The sequence below is a fragment of the Bombina bombina genome, chromosome 4 (genome assembly GCF_027579735.1).
Source record: "Bombina bombina isolate aBomBom1 chromosome 4, aBomBom1.pri, whole genome shotgun sequence".
Classification (NCBI taxonomy): Eukaryota; Metazoa; Chordata; class Amphibia; order Anura; family Bombinatoridae; genus Bombina; species Bombina bombina.
In genome coordinates, this window is record NC_069502.1 from 266291864 (window position 1) to 266313909 (window position 22046).

Here is a 22046-nt window from a genome sequence, read left to right on the forward strand (position 1 = left end):
GACCAGAATCCTCTATTTCTAATGCAATTAATACTTCTTTAAGTAAAGAACGAATAAATTCCATCTTGAACAAATACAAAGATTTATCAGCATCAACCTCTGAGACAGAAACCTCTGAGACAGAAACCTCTGAACCAGAAGAACCATTATCAGTATCAGAATGATGATGTTCATTTAAAAATTCATCTGAAAAAAAGAGAAGTTTTAAAAGACTTTTATGTATACTAGAAGGAGAAATAACAGACATAGCCTTCTTAATGGATTTAAAAAAATAAAATCTCTTATGTTATCAGGAACACTCTGAAAATTAGATGTTGACAGAACAGCAACAGGTAATGTAACAGTACTAAAGGAAATTTTATCTGCATTAATAAGTTTGTCATGACATGCAATACAAACAACAGCTGGAGAAACAGATACCAAAAGTTTATAGCAGATACACTTAGCTTGGTAGCTCCAGCACTGGGCAGCGATTTTCCTGAAGTATCTTCTGACTCAGTTGCAACGTGGAACATCTTGCAATATGTAAAAGAAAAAACAACATATAAAGCAAAATTGATCAAATTCCTTAAATGACAGTTTCAGGAATGGGAAAAAAATGCCAGTGAACAAGCTTCTAGCAACCAGAAGCAATAAATAATGAGACAAATAATGTGGAGACAAAAATGACGCCCATATTTTTTAGCGCCAAAAAAGACGCCCACATTATTTGGCGCCTAAATGCTTTTGTCGCCAAAAATGACGCCACATCCGGAACGCCGACACTTTTGACGCAAAAAAAACGTAAAAAAATGACGCAACTTCCGGCGACACGTATGACGCCGGAAACAGAAAAAAAATTTTGCGCCAAAAAAGTCCGCGCCAAGAATGAGGCAATAAAATGAAGCATTTTCAGCCCCCGCGAGCCTAACAGCCCACAGGGAAAAAGTCAAATTTTTTAAGGTAAGAAAAAATGATTGAAACAAATGCATTTATCCCAAGTATGAAACTGACTGTCTGAAAATAAGGAATGTTGAACATCCTGAGTCAAGGCAAATAAATGTTTGAATACATATATTTAGAACTTTATAAAAAGTGCCTAACCATAGCTTAGAGTGTCACAGAAAATACGCTTACTTACTTACCCCAGGACACTCATCTACATGTTGTAGAAAGCCAAAGCAGTACTGAAACGAAAATCAGCAGAGGTAATGGTATATATATATATATATATAAGAGTATATCGTCGATCTGAAAAGGGAGGTAAGAGATGAATCTCTACGACCGATAACAGAGAACCTATGAAATAGACCCTGTAGAAGGAGATCATTGCATTCAAATAGGCAATACTCTCCTCACATCCCTCTGACATTCACTGCACGCTGAGAGGAAAACCGGGCTCCAACCTGCTGCGGAGCGCATATCAACGTAGAATCTAGCACAAACTTACTTCACCACCTCCATAGGAGGCAAAGTTTGTAAAACTGAATTGTGGGTGTGGTGAGGGGTGTATTTATAGGCATTTTAAGGTTTGGGAAACTTTGCCCCTCCTGGTAGGAATGTATATCCCATACGTCACTAGCTCATGGACTCTTGCTAATTACATGAAAGAAAATGTGTATACATAATAGAGGAGAACATTATGTCCTAGCCGGAACACACACATACCTATCCTAGGATAATCAATCCAGCAATGAAATTACATGAGCAAGGTGCGATAGTCCCAAGGCGACAGGTACCCCCTATCCCAGAGATAACCATAATGCATAACATATCAGATGAAATAAATTTATTAATGCGTGCAATTACTCAGACATAAGTGACAGAAATAAAGTACTGATCACCAAATAACAAACCTATACAGTTAATAACAACCAATGGCCATTGGATCCTGTGTAATACCCCCCCTAAAAAAACTGTCAGGGGCTCGTGTAGTCCATATACAGCATTTGTAAATCCATATCCAGTATCAATGATAGAGGATATTGCGTAGAAGTCACTATTAGACCTTGATCCGTACTAGCACTCCATCCATTCTCATTTGTTATATGTAGCCATAGTGAGAAAATGTTAGTAACAATGGTCTGGAATCATTCACATACAATAAGGATATATGGCAATGAAATGGCAACTAACTTGAAGCAAGGCATGCAGGTGTAAAGCAATAGTAAAGCCAGCTGATCACAGTCATTCACACAACCACTACAGGGACCACGGTGATATCAAATATCCATATCATGTCCCACGTAGCCATGACAATCACTTAACCCCTTCTGGGTACCACCTCCTGCGGGACGTACCCTTGCCCAAGGGACCCTAACTCCTGGGGTATGTGTCGGGATAATGTTTCTTACCAATCTTCACAGCGGGTAGTTCACGCTGCAGTCCCACTTACTACGTGCGTTCCGTGGTGTGGTATGTTAGCAAAGTTGCTCCACTGTTCTACCTTGCTGGCCCTGATGCCCTCCAATCGTATGTGCATGTGTGGCCATCTTACAGGTACTCCATATAGCCAAAAGAAAGCAGAAACAGTCCGGTTAGGCCTACCACACCACGGGACACATGTAGTAAGTAGGACTGCAGTGGGAACTACCCGCTGTGAGGATTGCTAAGAAACATCCCGATACATACCCCAGGAGTTAGAGTCCCTTGGGCGAGGGTACGTACCTCAGGAGGTGGTACCCAGAAGGGGTTAAATGATTGTCGTGGCTACGTGGGACATGATATGGATATTTGATATCACCGTGGTGACTGATCAACTGGCTTTACTATTGCTTTACACCTGCATGCCTTGCTTCAAGTTTGTTGCCATTTCATTGCCATATCTCCTTATTGTATATGAATGATTCCAGACCATTGTTACTAACATTTTCTCACTATGGCTACATATAACAAATGAGAATGGATGGAGTGCTAGTACGGATCAAGGTCTAAGTGTGACTGCTACGCAATATCCTCTATCATTGATACTGGATACAGATTTACAAATGCTGTATATGGACTACATGAGCAACTGACATTTTATTTAGGGGTATTATTATACAGGATTCAATGGCCATTGGTTGTTAGTTATTAACTGTATAGGTTTGTTATTTGGTGATCAGTACTTTATTTCTGTCACTTATGTCTGAGTAATTTCACGAATTAATAAATTTGTTTCATCAGATATATGTTATGCATGATGGTTATCTCTGGGATAGGGGTACCTGTCACCTTGGGACAATTGCACCTTGCTCATGTAATTTCATTGCTGGATTGATTAACTATCCTAGGATAGGTATGTGTGTCGGCTAGGACATACTGTTCTCATTTATTTTATATATATATATATATATATATATATATATATATATATGTGTGTGTGTGTGTCTATGTATATATATATATATATATATATATATATATATATATATATATATATATATATATATATATATATATATATATATATATATATATACACACATACACACACACACATACATTTACTACAAAACTTATTTTTAACTTTTATTTTTATATAGTCTAATATTAGAAGACAGGTTTGATTATGCTTATACAATGTTGCCCCCCTACAGAATACATTCAGGATCCACCCCTATTGATCTCTAAAAAAAGAAGCGATGGGAGTAATATACTGTAAGCTCCGCCCCCTACTCATATATATTTTTAAAACCTATATGTATAAAAGTTTGTGATACATATACAACTAAACTTTTATAATGTGCATTTTTAATTTTTATTATATCTTTGATTTTTTTTTTTTGTGTGTGATTTTTAACTGGACGTCCAGTCAGACTAGCTAACAAACTAGTTAACAGTCCACCTTACATTTATTTATTTGTTATCTTGTGTTTTGACCTGCACTATATTTGTGCCACATCTACAATTGTGCCATATTTACATTTGTGCCATATCTACAATTGTGCCATATTTGCAGATGTAATCTATGTGATATTTTATTATAATTATTTATTAAAGAATTTATATTATTGTAATCTGCTTTATTGAATTAATCCTTAGTTTATATTCTACTACTAGAGATTATAATTCTGTATCACCCTAACACACCACTATCCTCGCATTGTTAACAATTGAATCTCTTAATAGATAAGGGCTAAATAACCTTAACCTACCCCTAGCCAAGAGTGCCAATACTATCTTTTCCCATTTTTGCACATTAGACTAGTCTAATTTGGAACTTATTTGAGGAAGTTCCTTGTATTTGGCATTAGGGGAGTCCTAGCGCTAGCTCAACCCCCCATTCAGGAGAAATCAGAACCAGATAACAGGTAATGGTAGACATAGAAATCGCTGACATAGAGGCAACAGGTCTAACTCTAAATCAGTCACATTTGCAGACAGTGAGGTGGCCTATTCATCTGATGAGAAAACCTCCGGTAAAGGGGAGACGACAGTCCACATACAGGGAGGTATTATGAATGCAAATGGTAATGTACAACTTACAACAGAGGTAACCACTACTCCTTCAGTTAGACCAAAGGAGCAAGCTAATTATCTGTCTAGTAACAAAGTCACCAAATATACAGTATCATAATATTCAGGAGCAGGCTATGTCTGGAGATGATCAGGCTAATTTGGATCTTGTTTTTCCATCGGACCAAAGAAATGGGGGGGTAAACGACAATGCACAAAATACACAGAACAGATATCAGCTCAGGGGGAGTCGTCCCCAGAGCAAGTACAAATGAGTAATGTAATAAATTTGTCTAATATTACTCTGACACCAGTTGAAATCAAGGTCCTAAGTTATGGTTTGTCCTTTTCTCCTACCACAAATTTTGATCTCTTCCAAACTATTATAGACCTGAACAGACTTTTCTGGGTAAGTCAATGAGGTAATAGATACCGACACAACTACGAGAGCAACCCCAATTGTAATGCCAGACACTCATAATTTTAGTGAGACCTGTGATCTGATTTCTTTACAAGAACTGCAAATAGCAGCAGAGGTCACTGCCGGCAATACCAATAGGGGTATATCTCTCAAAGAGAAATCCCGGTTCCACCCTATTCAAAGCAGAGGCAATGTGATTGAAACATTCTTTAATAGAATAGAGACTGACTTAGTAGCTTTGAGAGATAATATAAAAAAGACTAGTCACAACCTTACAGCGCAATAGAGAATAGCTTTAAAATCTTTACAGGACAATCCAGACCTAGCGATAAGACCCGTGGACAAGGGTGGCCCAATTGTGGTAATTAATAAATCCCAATGCATTGGTGAAGCAATAAGGCAGTTATTTAATACTAATGACTATATGGTTCTAAAAGGGAACCATACCACACTGTTTAAAGAAGAACTTAGCCATATTTTGGATGAGGGGTTGGAGCAAGGGTATATTGATAGAGCCACTATGGAATATCTCTATGTTGATCATCCCAAGATACCCCTGTTCCACCAACTCCAAAAAGTTCATAAATCTACCTCAAATGTGCAAGGTCGACCTATAGTCAGTGGAGTAGACTCTCTGTGGGCTAATCTTTCTCAATGGTTGGATTCAATTTTGCAACCTATTAAGTCTTTACCATCTTATATAAAAGATACCAAACATATTTTGAATATTGTGAAAAATGTAAAATGGAAAGAGGGATATATATAGCTCACAATTGATTCCGTCTCTTTATACTCTTCTATTCCCCATGACAAAGGAATTGAAGCTATATGCTTCTTCCTGAATAATTTTACGGATTATGCTGAGGGGTTCCATTCCTATATCATTAAAGTAACAATCTTAACTTACACATCATTTTTTCCAGTTCCAAGAAACTTACCATCTCCAGAGATGTGGGACAGCAATGGAGGCTAAATTTGCCCCTTCCTACGCTAACCTGTTTTTAGGTTGGTGGGAATTTGCCCACATCTTTGGAGATAGTAACCCTTACAAATCAAGTATACAGTTATTAAAAAGGTATATAGACGATCTGCTATTTGTGTGGAGTGGTCCTGAGGACCAAATACAAATGTTTGTAAACTGGCTTAATTTGAACCAAGTAGGTATGAAATTCACCTTTGAGTACAGCTTTACCCAAAGCAATTATTTGGATCTGACCGTGACAGGTACAAGAAAGGGCAGGATTGTATCTAAAATGTATAGAAACCCCATTTCGGGTAATTAAAATGTAGAAATTAGTAACTAGCGCCTGGAAGAGTGTACCTGCTACACTATAAATAGACCCCCTAATTAGGTCCTAGAGAGAAATACAATACAAAGATATATATAGGAGCGCCAAAGGCTAAGGTATACCACAGGTTAATACTTGGACAACACCACTAGAATATATGGGTGTGTGATGATATCAAGATGTAATCAATTAGTTAACAAAGGTTCAGATTAATGGTAATTTAATTCACTTATACAAAGCATTACAAACATTAAAAACAAGATCTGATCTATTTAAGGGGATCAATAAGAGGTTCAGATAATTATTCCATTATCTCAAAGATGTTCACAACAACAATGTAAATCATACAATCATGGTCTAAAGCAAAGTGTATATCAAAGTGTGTACAGATAATATCCCAATAATGGGTAAAAGACATGAAAATAAAAGTTACAAATAATAATAAATCAGTGAATAATAAATTTTGTGATTAAAAAATTCTTTGTAACTCCAAAATAGTGAATGAAAAATGTGAATAAAAAATGCAAATTTGGGCCAAGGTTGTGCTTAACCCAATAATAGATCAAATACCGGTATGATCATAAAAAGAAAATAAATTGTGTTCTAATTTGAGAACACTGCAAAAACGGTGTGTCACAATCCTAGTGATACAGTGAAACAATTAGTGGCAAAATTGTCTCTAGGAGATATATAGACTGACCAAAATATTATGGTATGATTCCCTATAAACAGAAATACATTTTGCTCAGAAATACATTTTGTTCATAAAAACTAAACAAAGATATCTATAAAATCGATCTTGTCAAACAATAATAAAAAAAGAAGATCAGTCTATCAGTCTAAGATTTGGTCAGTCTATATATCTCCTAGAGACAATTTTGCCACTAATTGTTTCACTGTATCACTAGGATTGTGACACACAGTTTTTGCAGTGTTCTCAAATTAGAACACAATTTATTTTCTTTTTATGATCATACCGGTATTTGATCTATTATTGGGTTAAGCACAACCTTGGCCCAAATTTGCATTTTTTATTCACATTTTTCATTCACTATTTTGTAGTTAAAAAGAATTTTTTAATCACAAAATTTTTTATTCACTGATTTATTATTATTTGTAACTTTTATTTTCACGTCTTCTACCAATTATTGGGATATTATCTGTACACACTTTGATATAAACTTTGCTTTAGACCACGATTGTATGATTTACATTGTTGTTGTGAACATCTTTGAGATAATGGAATAATTATCTGAACCTCTTATTGATCCCCTTAAATAGACCAGATCTTATCCAATTTTGATTTTGGATCCCTATCCCATCTTGATAGGTCTGACCTTTTTGTTTTTTACTGTTTTTTAAACTGTTTAATGTTTTTAATGCTTTGTATAAGTGAATTAAATTACCATTAATCTGAACCTTTGTTAACTAATTGATTACATCTTGATATCATCACACACCCATATATTCTAGTGGTGTTGTCCAAGTATTAACCTGTTGTATACCTTAGCCTTTGGCGCTCCTATATATACATCAGTATCCTCCATAACTGGAAGACCAGAACGTAACAAGCTCAGTCACAAGGTGAACCGTACAGTCCAACAAAAAGCACGCCCAACGGTAAGGTTGCGTCCCTTCAAGAGGCCATTATGTTCTAAGCCACAAGCCCAGTAAACACTACACATAAGCAGATTGAATCACATAACAAACATGATTAAACCCCCCCCCGTTCAAAAGTCCCCCTCAGGAGATATTAACCCTTGATTCCAAAACACTTAAAGGAGTCTCACTGAGACCCTGTAGTTTTCATGTGAGTTCACAGGAACAAATGAGTTACAGTACATTCATGAAGAAGTAAAATTAAACAATCTTATCGGAATCTACGCCGTGGAACAGGAACACGGTCCTTCAACTGTGACGGATAGTATCCTCACCTCCGCCATGGACTTGAGAGAATAAAGCAGGCAGCGAAGCGAAGGTAGACCACGCTGATTGCTTGAGGAGTGGTAACATGAGTCGGGATGGTTTCGCAGAAAGACTCAAACTTTCATCCAAGCCCTCACTGAGAAACTGACAGGATTAAAACTCCCATCCCATGTTGAAGAGTACTACCCTCCATAAGAGACAAATGAAATTCTGACACTTCTCTGCAAACCTTCTGGGACGAAAGTCAAAGAATGACTGGGAGATGAGGGAAGTGGGAGGAGTATTTAAGCCTTTGTCTGGGGTGTCTTTGTCTCCTCCTGGTGGCCAGGTTCTTTTTTCCCAAAAGTAATGAATGCAGCTGTGGACTCTTTCCATTTATGAAGAAAAAAGAATGCTAAACTCACCCTGTCTGTGCCGCAGCAGCACGCTAAAGTAAGCCTCTGGCCATCCACGGCACATCGCTCTTCTTCAATGAGGTGACGGTGCAACCTCTAAACCAATACCCGTGCGTGGATGTGGAAATGTTACCTCATTGATAGAAGACCGCTGTGCTGTAGGCGGCCGGAGGCTCTGACTTTAGCGAGCTACTGCAGCACACTTTTTTTAAATAAATGATCAATAAAACGCAACATTTTTAGTTCGGGTAAATCCGAGCAAATTTTTTTTTAAACGCTTGGATTTACCATCACTTAAACATTGAAGAGAACAGAAAACGTAATATAAAATTCCTTCTGTCCTCATGTGTGTGTGCTCCAGTGCACTACTTCAGCAATGGACTTGGTTCCGGCACAGGAATCGACAGCATTGCAGCATGCTCTTGGGGACCTGGAAAGCTTCAGAGGCAGCAATGCCTTCAGTTCGTTCAAAAAGTTACTTGCCGAGTTTCACACAATAATCTAAACTACTATATAAGTTGACTGAAAAAGTAAGTCCCTTTAGGATCACAAAGAGAAAATTAAAAGCCCCAAAGAAAAGAGGAGGTACTTAAGTATAGTGTCTCCTATTTAATTAATGACTATAAAGTTATTACAAGATTTTAGTAAAGGTAAAATTAAAACTTACCCTATATTGCTTATCCTTTGAGCCATGCCTGTGATACCAGCTATCAAGTTACTGTGAGATATCATCACTCCTTTGGGGATGCCTGTAGAGCCACTTGTATACATAACAACAGCAATGTCTTGTGCCACTGGGGAGCAATGCTGCTTGTTCACTGTAGAAACAAAGAAAATTTAAAACTGATAATTGTCAAATGTAAAATATTGCAAAGGAACAAATTGAGATGATCAATGAGATGGATCAACTGCTAAATCCCCAAACGTTAGTACCTAACTCAATTTGTCATGCTCGATAAATAGAATACTATTAATCCCTTTGCTACCAGGAATACCTTCTTTTTTTTTCTTTACCTATCAAAGCTATATACTTATTTGTATTAGTAGACAACCCAAGGTATTGATCCAGGCCCATTTTGGTATAGCTCATGCCACGGTTTTGCTGTCAAATGCAATCATATTTAAAAAAAAAAATTAAAAAAAATTGATAACTTTTTTACAAACTTTGGGTTTCTCACTGAAATTATTTACATACTGCTTGTGTAGTCATAACACAAATGGTTGTAATCGCTTCTCTGGAATCCGTTTTGTTCAGAAATAGCAGATATGCATGGCTTTACAATTGCTTTTTTTAAATTAGGACGCTAACTGCAGCTGCTCACCACACTTCTGAAATTCCTGGCAGTGAAGGGGTTAACTAGTTAGTTGGTAAGAGTAATAATACAGTAATTAAGGGATTACCCTCCCACCTGACAGCTCCCAGATCCCTCCCAAACAGCGCTCTTTACTCTCCCACACACAATTCTCACCATCATCTTAGGTACTGGCTGACAGTCTGCCACTACAAAGTTTAGGGCTTTTAAAAAAAAAAATTTTTATACAGTGTAGGGAACTCGTTAACATTCTAAACAGCGTTCACTCAGTCTGTACAGGAGCTAATATTTTTTTTTTGTACCGAATAGGATTTTCAAGTTGTGTACTAAAATAGGCACATGCCTTGAGCACAATATAGCATCACTGTTCCGGGACCTAGCTGGTGGCTGTACATCTATGCCTCTTGTCACTGACTCACCTGATGTGTTCAGCTAGCTCTCAGCAGTGCATTGCTGCTAATGAGTTTGCTCCTTAAAGGTTATCAAGAGAATGGAGCAAATTTGATAACAAAAGTAAACATGCAAACAAAATGTATTCTTACATGATAAATTCCTTTCTTTCATGGTGGTGCAAGACCACAAGCCATAACTAATAGAATGAGCAGTAACACTTGGTGGACAGTCTAGACCCAATACTTACTGTTCATTATTTATTGTTACATACCAGACAATCATCTTGCAACAGGTTCCAAATTTTTTAAGCTTGTAAGAAGTACATGAAACTTTTAAGCAATCATCGTTTTTAGCAGTTGAAAATGGCCGCTTTCTATGACAGTTTAGCAGTGCACCTTTAATATTTTTCAATTAGCTATTTCAAATTGCACATGCACAAATCAGTGTGTGCAAGTAGGAAAAGTTATTCACAAATCGATCGTGATTGGAGAAACTGAACATACCAAAAAATATACACGCAATAGGTGGGCAAAGCTAGATGGTTATTTTCGGCTCAAATAAATATTTAAATGTCTCATGTACTTCTTACAAGTTTATAAATGTGGCACCAGTTGCAAGATGCTTCTCTGGTATGTAACAATAAGTAACCAAAATGATGTATTGGGTCTAGACTGTCCCTTTAATCATTTCAACCAAGAGGCCAAAGTAACTGCAGTAGTCTTGTTCCTTTTATGCTGACCAGAGTAATGAACAAATAAACATGAAGTTTGTCTAAATTCCTTAGTAGCCTAAAGATAAAGCATCAAAGCCTTGACCACATCCAAAGTATGTAAAAATATGTTCCTTAGAATTCTAAGGAACATATTTGTTGTTCCTTCCTTATAGAACAAAGGAATCTCCTGGTTAATGTTGTTAGAAGCAACTACCTTAGGCAATAAACCATAGTGAGTCCTAAGGACTGCTTTATCTTGGTGAAAAATAAGATAAGCAGCCTCACAAAGCGCAGAAAGGTTGATCTTCCATCCATGACTACAAAAAAACGAAGGAGAGAGAAGTTTGTAATGTTGCCAGAGGTAAGGAAGGAGTCTGGACTAAAATAGTATCCCGATATGGATCAATTGAAATACTTGAAGTCTTATAAACAGACAACAAGGCTCCCAGAACCCTTTGTAAAGAGATCCTGGGGGCTGTAGCCACACCAAATGGAAGAGCTACAAATTGGGAATTCTCGTGCTGAAAAGGAAATCTGAGGAACTAAAAATGATCCCTGTGGATGGGGATGTGGAGATCCTTGAGATCAATGGCAGTCATAAATTGGCCCTAAATTGGCAAAATGGTCCAAATTGTCTCCATTCTCAAGAATTAGTTGAGTCTTCAAATCCAATATGGGTGTGAAAGTTTGTTCTTTGGTACAACGAAAATAATTGAATAGAAACCTTGATGTTGTTCTAATATTGGAAGAGGAACAATCACTCCCATGTGGTCTAAGTCTATAACGCAATGAAAAATAAAATTTATGCTTACCTGATAAATTTCTTTCTTTCATGGAGAGTCCACGACGTCATTCAAATTACTAGTGGGATATTCTGTACTGGCCAGCATAACCCCCAGTCATTCAGCCAAAGGGAAATGGAAAAATAACATAACACAAAGGTGTAGAAGTGCCTGAGGTTTAGGAAAAAATACTGTCTAATCTAAAGTGTGGGTTCATGGACTCTCAATGTCCGGAAAGAATGAAATCTATCAGGTAAGCATAAATTTCATTTTCTTTCCTAAGACATGGAGAGTCCACAATCTCATTCCAAATACTAGTGGGAACCAACACCCAAGCTAGAGGACACTGAATGAACAGGGAGGGAGAAAAAGGCTGGAGGACCTAAAAAGAAGGCACCACCGCTTGAAGAACCTCTCTCTCAAAAGAAGCCTCAGCCGAGGCAAAAGTATCAAATTTGGAAAAAGTATGCAGAGAGGACAATGTTGCCACCTTGCAAATCTGTTCCACAGAAGCTTCATTTTTGAAAGCCCAAGAAGAGGAGACAGCCCTAGTGGAATGAGTCATAATTCTCTCAGGAGGCTTAATATTTACAGAAAGCATTGGCTCAAACGGAGCCTGCTGCAAAACTCCAAGGAGGAGTAACAGGTTTAAACACAGGCCTGATTCTGACAAAAGGATTGAACATCTGGCACATCCGCCAGACGCTTATGTAAAAGAATAGATAATGCAGAAATCTGACCTTTCAGAGAACTGACTGACAAACCTTTCTCCAGACCTTCCTGGAGAAAAGACAATTCTAGGAATCCTGACCCTACTCCAAGAGAAGCCCTTTGATTCACACCAATATAGGTATTTGCGCCATACCTTATGGTAAATTTTACGAGTAACAGGCTTGCGAGCCTGAAGCATGGTATCAATAACGGATTAAGAAAAACCACGCTTAGCCAGAACTAAGCGTTAAAGCTCCATGCAGTCAGCTTTAGAGAAACGAGATTTGGATGGAGAAAAGGACCCCGAGTTAGAAGGTCCTTCCTCAGAGGTAACCTCCAAGGAGGAAGAGATGACATCATCACTAGGTCTGCAAATCAGATACTGCGAGGCCATGCAGGAGCTATTAGAATAACAGACGCTCTCTCCTGTTTGATACGAGCAATGACTCGTGAAAGGAGTACAAAAGGAGGAAACATATGCTTCACCGAAATCCCAAGGTACCGCCAGAGCATCTATCAGGGCGGCCTGAGGATCTCTTGACCTTGAACCATACCTTGGCTTTCTGACGAGACACCATCAGATCCAACTCCAGCACCCCCCACTTGAGGGTTACCCTGGAGAACACTCCGAAATGGAGAGCCCACTCCCCTGGATCAAAAGTCTGTCTGCTCAGAAAATCCGCCTCCCAGTTGTCCACTCCTGGAATGTGGATGGCAGATAGAAGACAATCTTGAGCTTCCACCCAATGAATAATCCAAGCCACCTCCCTCATGGCCAAAGAACTCAGAGTTCCTACCTGGTGGTTGATGTAAGCCACTGAGGTGATGTTGTCCAAATGGAATCTGATAAACCAGGCTAAGGACAACTGAGGCCAAACCATCAGGGTATTGAAGATCGCTCTCAACTCCAAGATGTTTATAGGGAGAAAAGACTCCTCCCGAGTCCATAGGCCCTGAGCCTTTAATGAGTCCCAGACTGCTCCCCACCCTAGCAGGCTGGCGTTCGTGGTCAAAATCACCCATGAAGGTCTCTGGAAGCATGTGCCCCGAGACAGATGATCCTGAGAAATCCACCACGAGAGAGAGTCTCTCGTCAACTGGTCTAGATCTATCCTCTGAGACAGATCCGAATGGTCTCCGCATAATTGCAGAGCTCTTAAATGGAATCGAGCAAAGGGAATGATGTCCATGGAAGCAACCATTTACCTCCATGCATTAGCTACTGATGGCTGAACAGTAGAGTGTAGAGAGAGGCAAGAAGAGAGAAGTATGGATTTTCTGACCTCTGTCAGAAAAATCTTCATAGATAGGGACTCTGTGATGGTCCCTAAGAAACACACCCTTGTAGCTGGTACAAGGGAACCTTTCTCCAGATTCAGTTTCCATCCGTGGGAACTTAGACAAGACAACAAGATCTCTGTATGAGAGAGTTTGATAGTTGAAAAGATGGCACCTGAACCAATATGTCGTACAGGTAAGGCACCACCACAATTCCCTGAGACCTGACAACAGCCAAGAGAGCCCCCAGAACATTTGTGAAAATTCTGGGAGCTGTGGCAAGGCCAAAATGGAGAGCAACAAATTAAAAGTGCTTGTCTAGGAAAGCAAATCTCAAAAACTGATGAGCCCTGTGGATGGGAACATGAAGATACGCGTCTTTCAGGTCTATGGTCATGAACTGACCCTCTTGGACCAAAGAAAGAATGGACACTTTAGGTCTAAAATGAATTGAAATGTTCCCTCTTTTTTGGGAACCACAAACAGATTTGAATAGAATCCAAAACCCTGTCAATCACTCCCAGGGAGGAAAAGTCCTGAACGCAGCTTAAGAATGCCTTTTACCTGATCCGCAGATAATCTTGAGGAGGAGGAATCTGCCCCTGGGAGGACTAGTGTTGAATTTTTTAACCCTGAGATACTATGTCCACAGCCCAAGAATTTGGGACATTGCATATTCCAAGCTTGTCAGAACAAGGAAAAGCCGCCCCCCAATCCCGGACCGGATTCATGCTGACTTAGTCTCAGATGAAGACTTCTTTAATTGCTTCCCCTTATTCCAAGTCTGATTGGGTCTCCAAGAGGACTTGGACTGCCCCGGCTTGAAGGAGGAAGAGGAAGACTTTTGACCTTTGAAATTATGAAAGGAGTGAAAATTAGAACTTTGACGTCCCTTAGTTCTATTCTTTTTGTCTTGTGGTAGAAAAGACCCCTTTCCACCCGTAATTTCAGAAATTATTTCCGCCAAACCAGGAACAAAAAGGGTCTTTACCCTTATAAGGTAGAGACAGGAGCTTAGACTTGGAGGTAACATCTGCTGACCAAGATTTAAGCCACAGAGCCCTGCAGGCTAGGACAGTGAAGCCAGACATCTTGGCTACTAGTCTAATGACTTGCATGTTGGCATCAGAGATAAAGGAATTGGCCAGTTTAAGAGCCTTAATCCTATCTTGGATCTCCTCTAATAGAGTCTCCTCTAAAATCAATTCCGACAAAGCATCACACCAATAAGATGCTGCACTTGTTCCTGTGACAATACAAACTGCAGGTTGCCATTGTATACCCTGTTTATACTAGGGATGCACCAAAATTTCGGCCGCAGAAAGTTTCGGACGAAAATGGCATTTTTGGCTATTTCCGTTTTTGTTTGCCTGTTATTTTCGGTAAAATTATTGTGTAGCCTAGAGCTGCTGTTTAAGGTTATTATTTGACTTACTGTTCTGCATATAACGAGTTTTCTAGGACTATACTTTATTTGGATAATTGGTAAAAAAAAAACTGTTAAATATGATTCTGTTACATAGAACTAAATGAAGAATACTACATTATATTGATATTTATAATTGTTTTAAGTAGGGATGAACCAAAATTTTGGTCGCAGAAACATTATGGCCGAACATGGCATTTTTTGCCTGTTTTTTTTTTTTCTTGGTAAAATTATTGTGTAGCATGTTATTGTTTTAAGATATTTTTGTCCAATTTTAGTGTGTTACTTTCAATAAAAATGTGGGCTTTTTTTATAGGCTCTAAAAAAAAAAACATAATTTATGCTTACCTGATAAATTTATTTCTTTTGTGGTGTATCCAGTCCACGGATCATCCATTACTTGTGGGATATTCTCCTTCCCAACAGGAAGTTGCAAGAGGATCACCCACAGCAGAGCTGCTATATAGCTCCTCCCCTAACTGTCATATCCAGTCATTCGACCAAAAACAAACAGAGAAAGGAGAAACCATAGGTTGCAGTGGTGACTGTAGTTTAATTAAAATTTAGACCTGCCTTAAAAGGACAGGGCGGGCCGTGGACTGGATACACCACAAGAGAAATAAATTTATCAGGTAAGCATTTTTTGAAAAAGTGTGAAGCGAAGACCAAGTCGCAGCCTTGCAAATCTGTTCAACAGAGGCCTCATTTTTGAAGGCCCAGGTGGAAGCCACAGCTTTAGTAGAATAAGCTGTAATCCTTTCAGGGGGCTGCTGTCCAGCAGTCTCATAGGCTAGGCGTATTACGCTCCGAAGCCAAAAGGAAAGAGAGGTTGCCGAAGCTTTTTGACCTCTCCTCTGTCCAGAGTAAACGACAAACAGGGAAGATGTTTGACGAAAATCCTTAGTAGCTTGTAAGTAAAACTTCAAGGCACGGACTACGTCCAGATTATGTAAAAGACGTTCCTTCTTTGAAGAAGGATTAGGGCACAACGATGGAACAACAATCTATTGATTTATATTCTTGTTAGAAACCACCTTAGGTAAAAACCCAGGTTTGGTACACAGAACTACCTTATCTGCATGAAAAATCAGATAAGGAGAATCACATTGTAAGGCAGATAGCTCAGAGACTCTCCGAGCCGAGGAAATAGCCATCAAAAACAGAACTTCCCAAGATAAAAGTTTAATATCAATGGAATGAAGGGGTTCAAACGGAACTCCTTGAAGAACCTTAAGAACCAAGTTTAAGCTCCACGGGGGAGCAACAGGTTTAAACACAGGCTTAATTCTAACCAAAGCCTGGCAAAATGCCTGGACGTCTGGAACCTCTGCCAGACGCTTGTGCAAAAGAATAGACAGAGCAGAAATATGTCCCTTTAAGGAACTAGCTGATAATCCTTTGTCCAAGCCCTCTTGGAGAAAAGACAATATTCTAGGAATCCTAACCTTACTCCATGAGTAATTCTTGGATTCACACCAATAAAGATATTTACTCCATATCTTGTGGTAGATTTTCCTGGTAACAGGCTTTCGTGCCTGTATTAAAGTATCAATGACTGACTCGGAGAAGCCACTCTTTGATAGAATCAAGTGTTCAATCACCATGCAGTCAGTCTCAGAGAAATTAGATTTGGATGATTGAAAGGACCTTGTATCAGAAGGTCCTGTCTTAGAGGCAGAGTCCATGGTGGAAAGGATGACATGTCCACTAGGTCTGCATACCAAGACCTGCGTGGCCACGCAGGTGCTATCAGAGTCATCAATGCTCTCTCCTGTTTGATTTTGGCAATCAGTCGAGGGAGCAGAGGAAACGGTGGAAACACATAAGCCAGGTTGAAGAACCAAGGCGCTTCTAGAGCATCTATCAGCGTCGCTTCTGGGTCCCTGGACCTGGATCCGTAACAAGGAAGCTTGGCGTTCTGGCGAGACGCCATGAGATCCAACTCTGATTTGCCCCAACGATGAATCAACTGAGCAAACACCTCCGGATGGAGTTCCCACTCCCCCGGATGGAAAGTCTGACGACTTAGAAAATCCACCTCCCAGTTCTCCACGCCTGGGATATGGATTGCTGACAGGTGGCAAGAGTGGTACTCTGCCCAGCGAATTATTTTTGAGACTTCTAACATCGCTAGGGAACTCCTGGTTCCCCCTTGATGGTTGATGTAAGCCACAGTCGTGATGTTGTCCGACTGAAATCTGATGAACCTCAGTGCTGCTAACTGAGGCCAAGCCAGAAGAGCATTGAATATCTCTCTTAACTCCAGAATATTTATTGGAAGGAGTTTCTCCTCCTGAGTCCACGATCCCTGTGCCTTCAGGTAATTCCAGACTGCACCCCAACCTAGAAGGCTGGCATCTGTTGTTACAATTGTCCAATCTGGCCTGCGAAAGGTCATACCCTTGGACAGGTGTACCCGAGACAACCACCAGAGAAGAGAATCTCTGGTCTCTTGATACAGATTTAGCAGAGGGGACAAATCTGTGTAATCCCCATTCCACTGACTCAGCATGCATAATTGCAGCGGTCTTAGATGAAGGCGCGCAAATGGAACTATGTCCATTGCCGCTACCATTAAGCCGATTACCTCCATACACTGAGCTACCGAAGGGCGCGGAATGGAGTGAAGAACACGGCAAGCATTTAGAAGTTTTGATAACCTGGACTCAGTCAGGTAAATTTTCATTTCTTCAGAATCTATAAGAGTCTCTAAGAAGGAGACTCTTGTGAGTGGGGATAGAGAACTCTTTTCCTTGTTCACTTTCCACCCGTGCGACCTCAGAAATGCCAGAACTATCTCTGTATGAGACTTGGCAACTTGAAAGCTTGACGCCTGTATCAGGATGTCGTCTAGATACGGAGCCACAGCTATGTCTCGCGGTCTTAGAACCGCCAGAAGTGAGCCCAGAACCTTTGTAAAGATTCTCGGGCTGTAGCCAACCCGAAGGGAAGAGCTGCAAATTGGTAATGCCGGTCTAGAAAGGCAAACCTTAGGAAACGATGATGATCTTTGTGAATCGGTATGTGAAGGTAGGCATCCTTTAAGTCCACTGTGGTCATGTACTGACCTTCTTGGATCATGGGTAGGATTGTCCGAATAGTTTCCATTTTGAAAGATGGAACTCTGAGGAATTTGTTTAAGATCTTTAGATCCAAAATTGGTCTGAAGGTTCCCTCTTTTTTGGGAACCACAAACAGATTTGAATAAAAACCCTGTCCTTGTTCCGTCCACGGAACTGGATGGATCACTCCCATAACTAGGAGGTCTTGCACACAGCGTAGGAATGCCTCTTTCTTTATCTGATTTGCAGATAGCCTTGAAAGATGAAATCTCCCTTGTGGAGGGGAAGCTTTGAAGTCCAGAAGATATCCCTGAGATATGATCTCCAACGCCCAGGGATCCTGAACATCTCTTGCCCACGCCTGGGCGAAGAGAGAAAGTCTGCCCCCCTACTAGATCCGTCGCCGGATAGGGGGCCGTTCCTTCATGCTGTCTTAGAGGAAGCAGCAGGCTTTCTGGCCTGCTTGCCTTTGTTCCAGGACTGGTTAGGTTTTCAGGCCTGCTTAGATTGAGCAAAAGTTCCCTCTTGTTTTGAAGCGGAGGAAGTTGATGCTGCACCTGCCTTGAAATTTCGAAAGGCACGAAAATTAGACTGTTTGGCCTTTGCTTTGGCCCTGTCCTGAGGAAGGGTGTGACCCTTACCTCCAGTAATGTCAGCAATAATTTCCTTCAAACCAGGCCCGAATAAGGTCTGCCCCTTGAAAGGAATGTTGAGTAATTTAGACTTCAAAGTCACGTCAGCTGACCAGGATTTAAGCCATAGCGCCCTACGCGCTTGGATGGCGAATCCGGAATTCTTAGCCGTTAGTTTAGTCAAATGAACAATGGCATCAGAAACAAATGAGTTAGCTAGCTTAAGTGTTCTAAGCTTGTCAATAATTTCAGTCAATGGAGCTGTATGGATGGCCTCTTCCAGGGCCTCAAACCAGAATGCCGCCGCGGCCGTGACAGGCGCAATGCATGCAAGGGGCTGTAAAATAAAACCTTGTTGAATAAACATTTTCTTAAGGTAACCCTCCAATTTTTTATCCATTGGATCTGAAAAAGCACAACTGTCCTCAACCGGGATAGCAGTACGCTTTGCTAAAGTAGAAACTGCTCCCTCCACCTTAGGGACCGCCTGCCATAAGTCCCGTGTAGTGGCGTCTATTGGAAACATTATTTCTAAATATAGGAGGTGGGGAAAAAGGCACCCACAGTCTATCCCACTCCTTGCTAATAATTTCTGTAAGCCTTTTAGGTATAGGAAAAACATCAGTACACACCGGTACCGCATAGTATTTATCCAGCCTACACAATTTCTCTGGTACTGCAACTGTGTTACAGTCATTCAGAGCAGCTAATACCTCCCCAAGCAACACACGCGGAGGTTCTCAAGCTTAAATTTAAAATTAGAAATCTCTGAATCAGGTTTCCCCGAATCAGAGATGTCACCCACAGACTGAAGCTCTAAGTCCTCATGATCTGCATATTGTGACGCAGTATCAGACATGGCCCTTACAGCATCTGTGCGCTCTGTATTTCTCCTAACCCCAGAGCAATCGTGCTTGCCTCTTAATTCAGGCAACCTGGATAATACCTCTGACAGGGTATTATTCATGATTGCAGCCATGTCCTGCAAGGTAATCGCTATGGGCGTCCCTGATGTAATTGGCGCCATATTAGCGTGCATCCCCTGAGCGGGAGGCGAAGGGTCTGACACGTGGGGAGAGTTAGTCGGCATAACTTCCCCCTCGTCAGAATCTTCTGGTGATATTTCTTTTATAGTTAAAGACTGATCTTTACTGTTTAAGGTGAAATCAATACATTTAGTACACATTCTCCTATGGGGCTCCACCATGGCTTTCAAACATAATGAACAAGTAGTTTCCTCTGTGTCAGACATGTTTAAACAGACTAGCAATGAGACTAGCAAGCTTGGAAAAAACTTTAAACAAGTTTACAAGCAATATAAAAAACGTTACTGCACCTTTAAGAAACACAAATTTTGTCAAAATTTGAAATAACAGTGAAAAAAGGCAGTTACACTAACAAAATTTTTACAGTGTATGTAACAAGTTAGCAGAGCATTGCACCCACTTCCAAATGGATGATTAACCCCTTAATACCCAAAACTGAATAATAAAAGACAAAAACTTTTTTTTTTTGTTTGTTTTTTTCAAACAGTCACAACTGCCACAGCTCTACTGTGGCTTTTTACCTCCCTCAAAAACGACTTTGAAGCCTTTTGAGCCCTCCAGAGATGTCCTGGATCATGCAGAGGGAAGCTGAATGTCTCTGTCAGTATTTTTAGCTGCACAGAAAAGCACTAAAAAAGGCCCCTCCCACTCATATTACAACAGTGGAAAGCCTAAGGAAACTGTTACTAGGCAAAATTCAAGCCAGCCATGTGGAAAAAAACTAGGCCCCAATAAGTTTTATCCCCAAATACATATAAAAACGATTAAACATGCCATCAAACGTTTTATATTACATTTTTATAAGAGTATGTATCTCTATTAATAAGCCTGATACCAGTCGCTATCACTGCATTTAAGGCTTTACTTACATTAGTTCGGTATTAGCAGCATTTTCTAGCAAATTCCATACCTAGAAAAAAATTAACTGCACATACCTTATTGCAAGAAGACCTGCACGCCATTCCCTCTCTGAAGTTACCTCACTCCTCAGAATATGTGAGAACAGCCATGGATCTTAGTTACTTCTGCTAAGATCATAGAAAACGCAGGCAGATTCTTCTTCTAAATACTGCCTGAGAAACAGTACACTCCGGCACCATTTAAAAATAACAAACTTTTGATTGAAGAATAAACTAAGTATAAAACACCACACTGCTCTTACGACCTCCATCTTGGTTGAGGCTTGCAAGAGAATGACTAGATATGACAGTTAGGGGAGGAGCTATATAGCAGCTCTGCTGTGGGTGATCCTCTTGCAACTTCCTGTTGGGAAGGAGAATATCCCACAAGTAATGGATGATCCGTAGACTGGATACACTTAACAAGAGAAATTAATTTGAAAAAAATACATTTTCGGTATCGGTTTTCGGCCAAGTGCATCCCGGATTTTCGGATTCGGTTTCGGTCCAGAATTTCCATTTCGGTGCATCACTAGTTTATACATTTTCTTTCAATAAGCCTCCAGCTTTTTATCCATGGGATCCTTAAAAGAACAGCTATCCTCAATAGAAATCGTGGTTCTCTTGGCCAGAGTAGAAATAGCCCCTTCTACTTTAGGCACAGTGCGCCATGAGTCCTGAATGGAATCAGCAACAGGAAACATCTTTTTAAAAACAGGAGAAGGGGAAAAAGGCATCCCTGGCTTATCCCATTCCTTTGCAATGATCTCCAACACACGGTCTGGAAAAGGAAACATTTCCACAGAGGAAGGATCATAGTATTTGTTAAGCTTACTAGATTTTTTTTGGGTCAACAGCGATAGAAGAATCGGAGTCGTCCAAAGTAGCCAGTACCTCTTTAAAAGTAAACAAAGGTGTTCAAGCTTAAATCTTAAGTTTACTTCTTCAGAATCAGGCAAAGGATTTATACTGAGGACAAAGAGATTAAATATCCCACAGTATACACAATGGACAAAAAGTGAATACCTTTTCAAACCTGCACATACACTTATTTCGTATCCGGGTCTTATCAGAGCCTACTCACCCCTAAGAAATCCAAAGACTTTGCGTTACCAAAGACAGGAACAACTTTTCACTCCTCCTATCATGCAGCTCTGGTTAGCCGTCAGAGGAAGCAGAGTATCCAGGTATCCGTATGCCTTACGGGGCTGAGAAATTGCTCAGCACAAACTGCCCTTCTGTGTTAGTTTCTGTCTTGAAATCAGTGTGCAGCAATGAGCTGTAAGGAGGTGTAGGTATGTCAGCATGGGAGGAGGGTTGGAGGCTTTCTTCACCCAGTGCAGGT

At 40.0% G+C, this 22046-nt stretch overlaps 1 protein-coding gene across 1 annotated transcript in view; it reads right to left on the bottom strand.

Moving 5' to 3' along the window:
- Positions 1-22046, bottom strand: part of ACSL3 (acyl-CoA synthetase long chain family member 3) — a 488476-nt gene that overhangs the window by 110899 nt on the left and 355531 nt on the right. The window contains exon 6 of the mRNA XM_053709959.1: positions 9115-9265. Within this exon, the coding sequence (XP_053565934.1) occupies positions 9115-9265 (151 nt within the window). The remainder of the gene's footprint in view (positions 1-9114; positions 9266-22046) is intronic.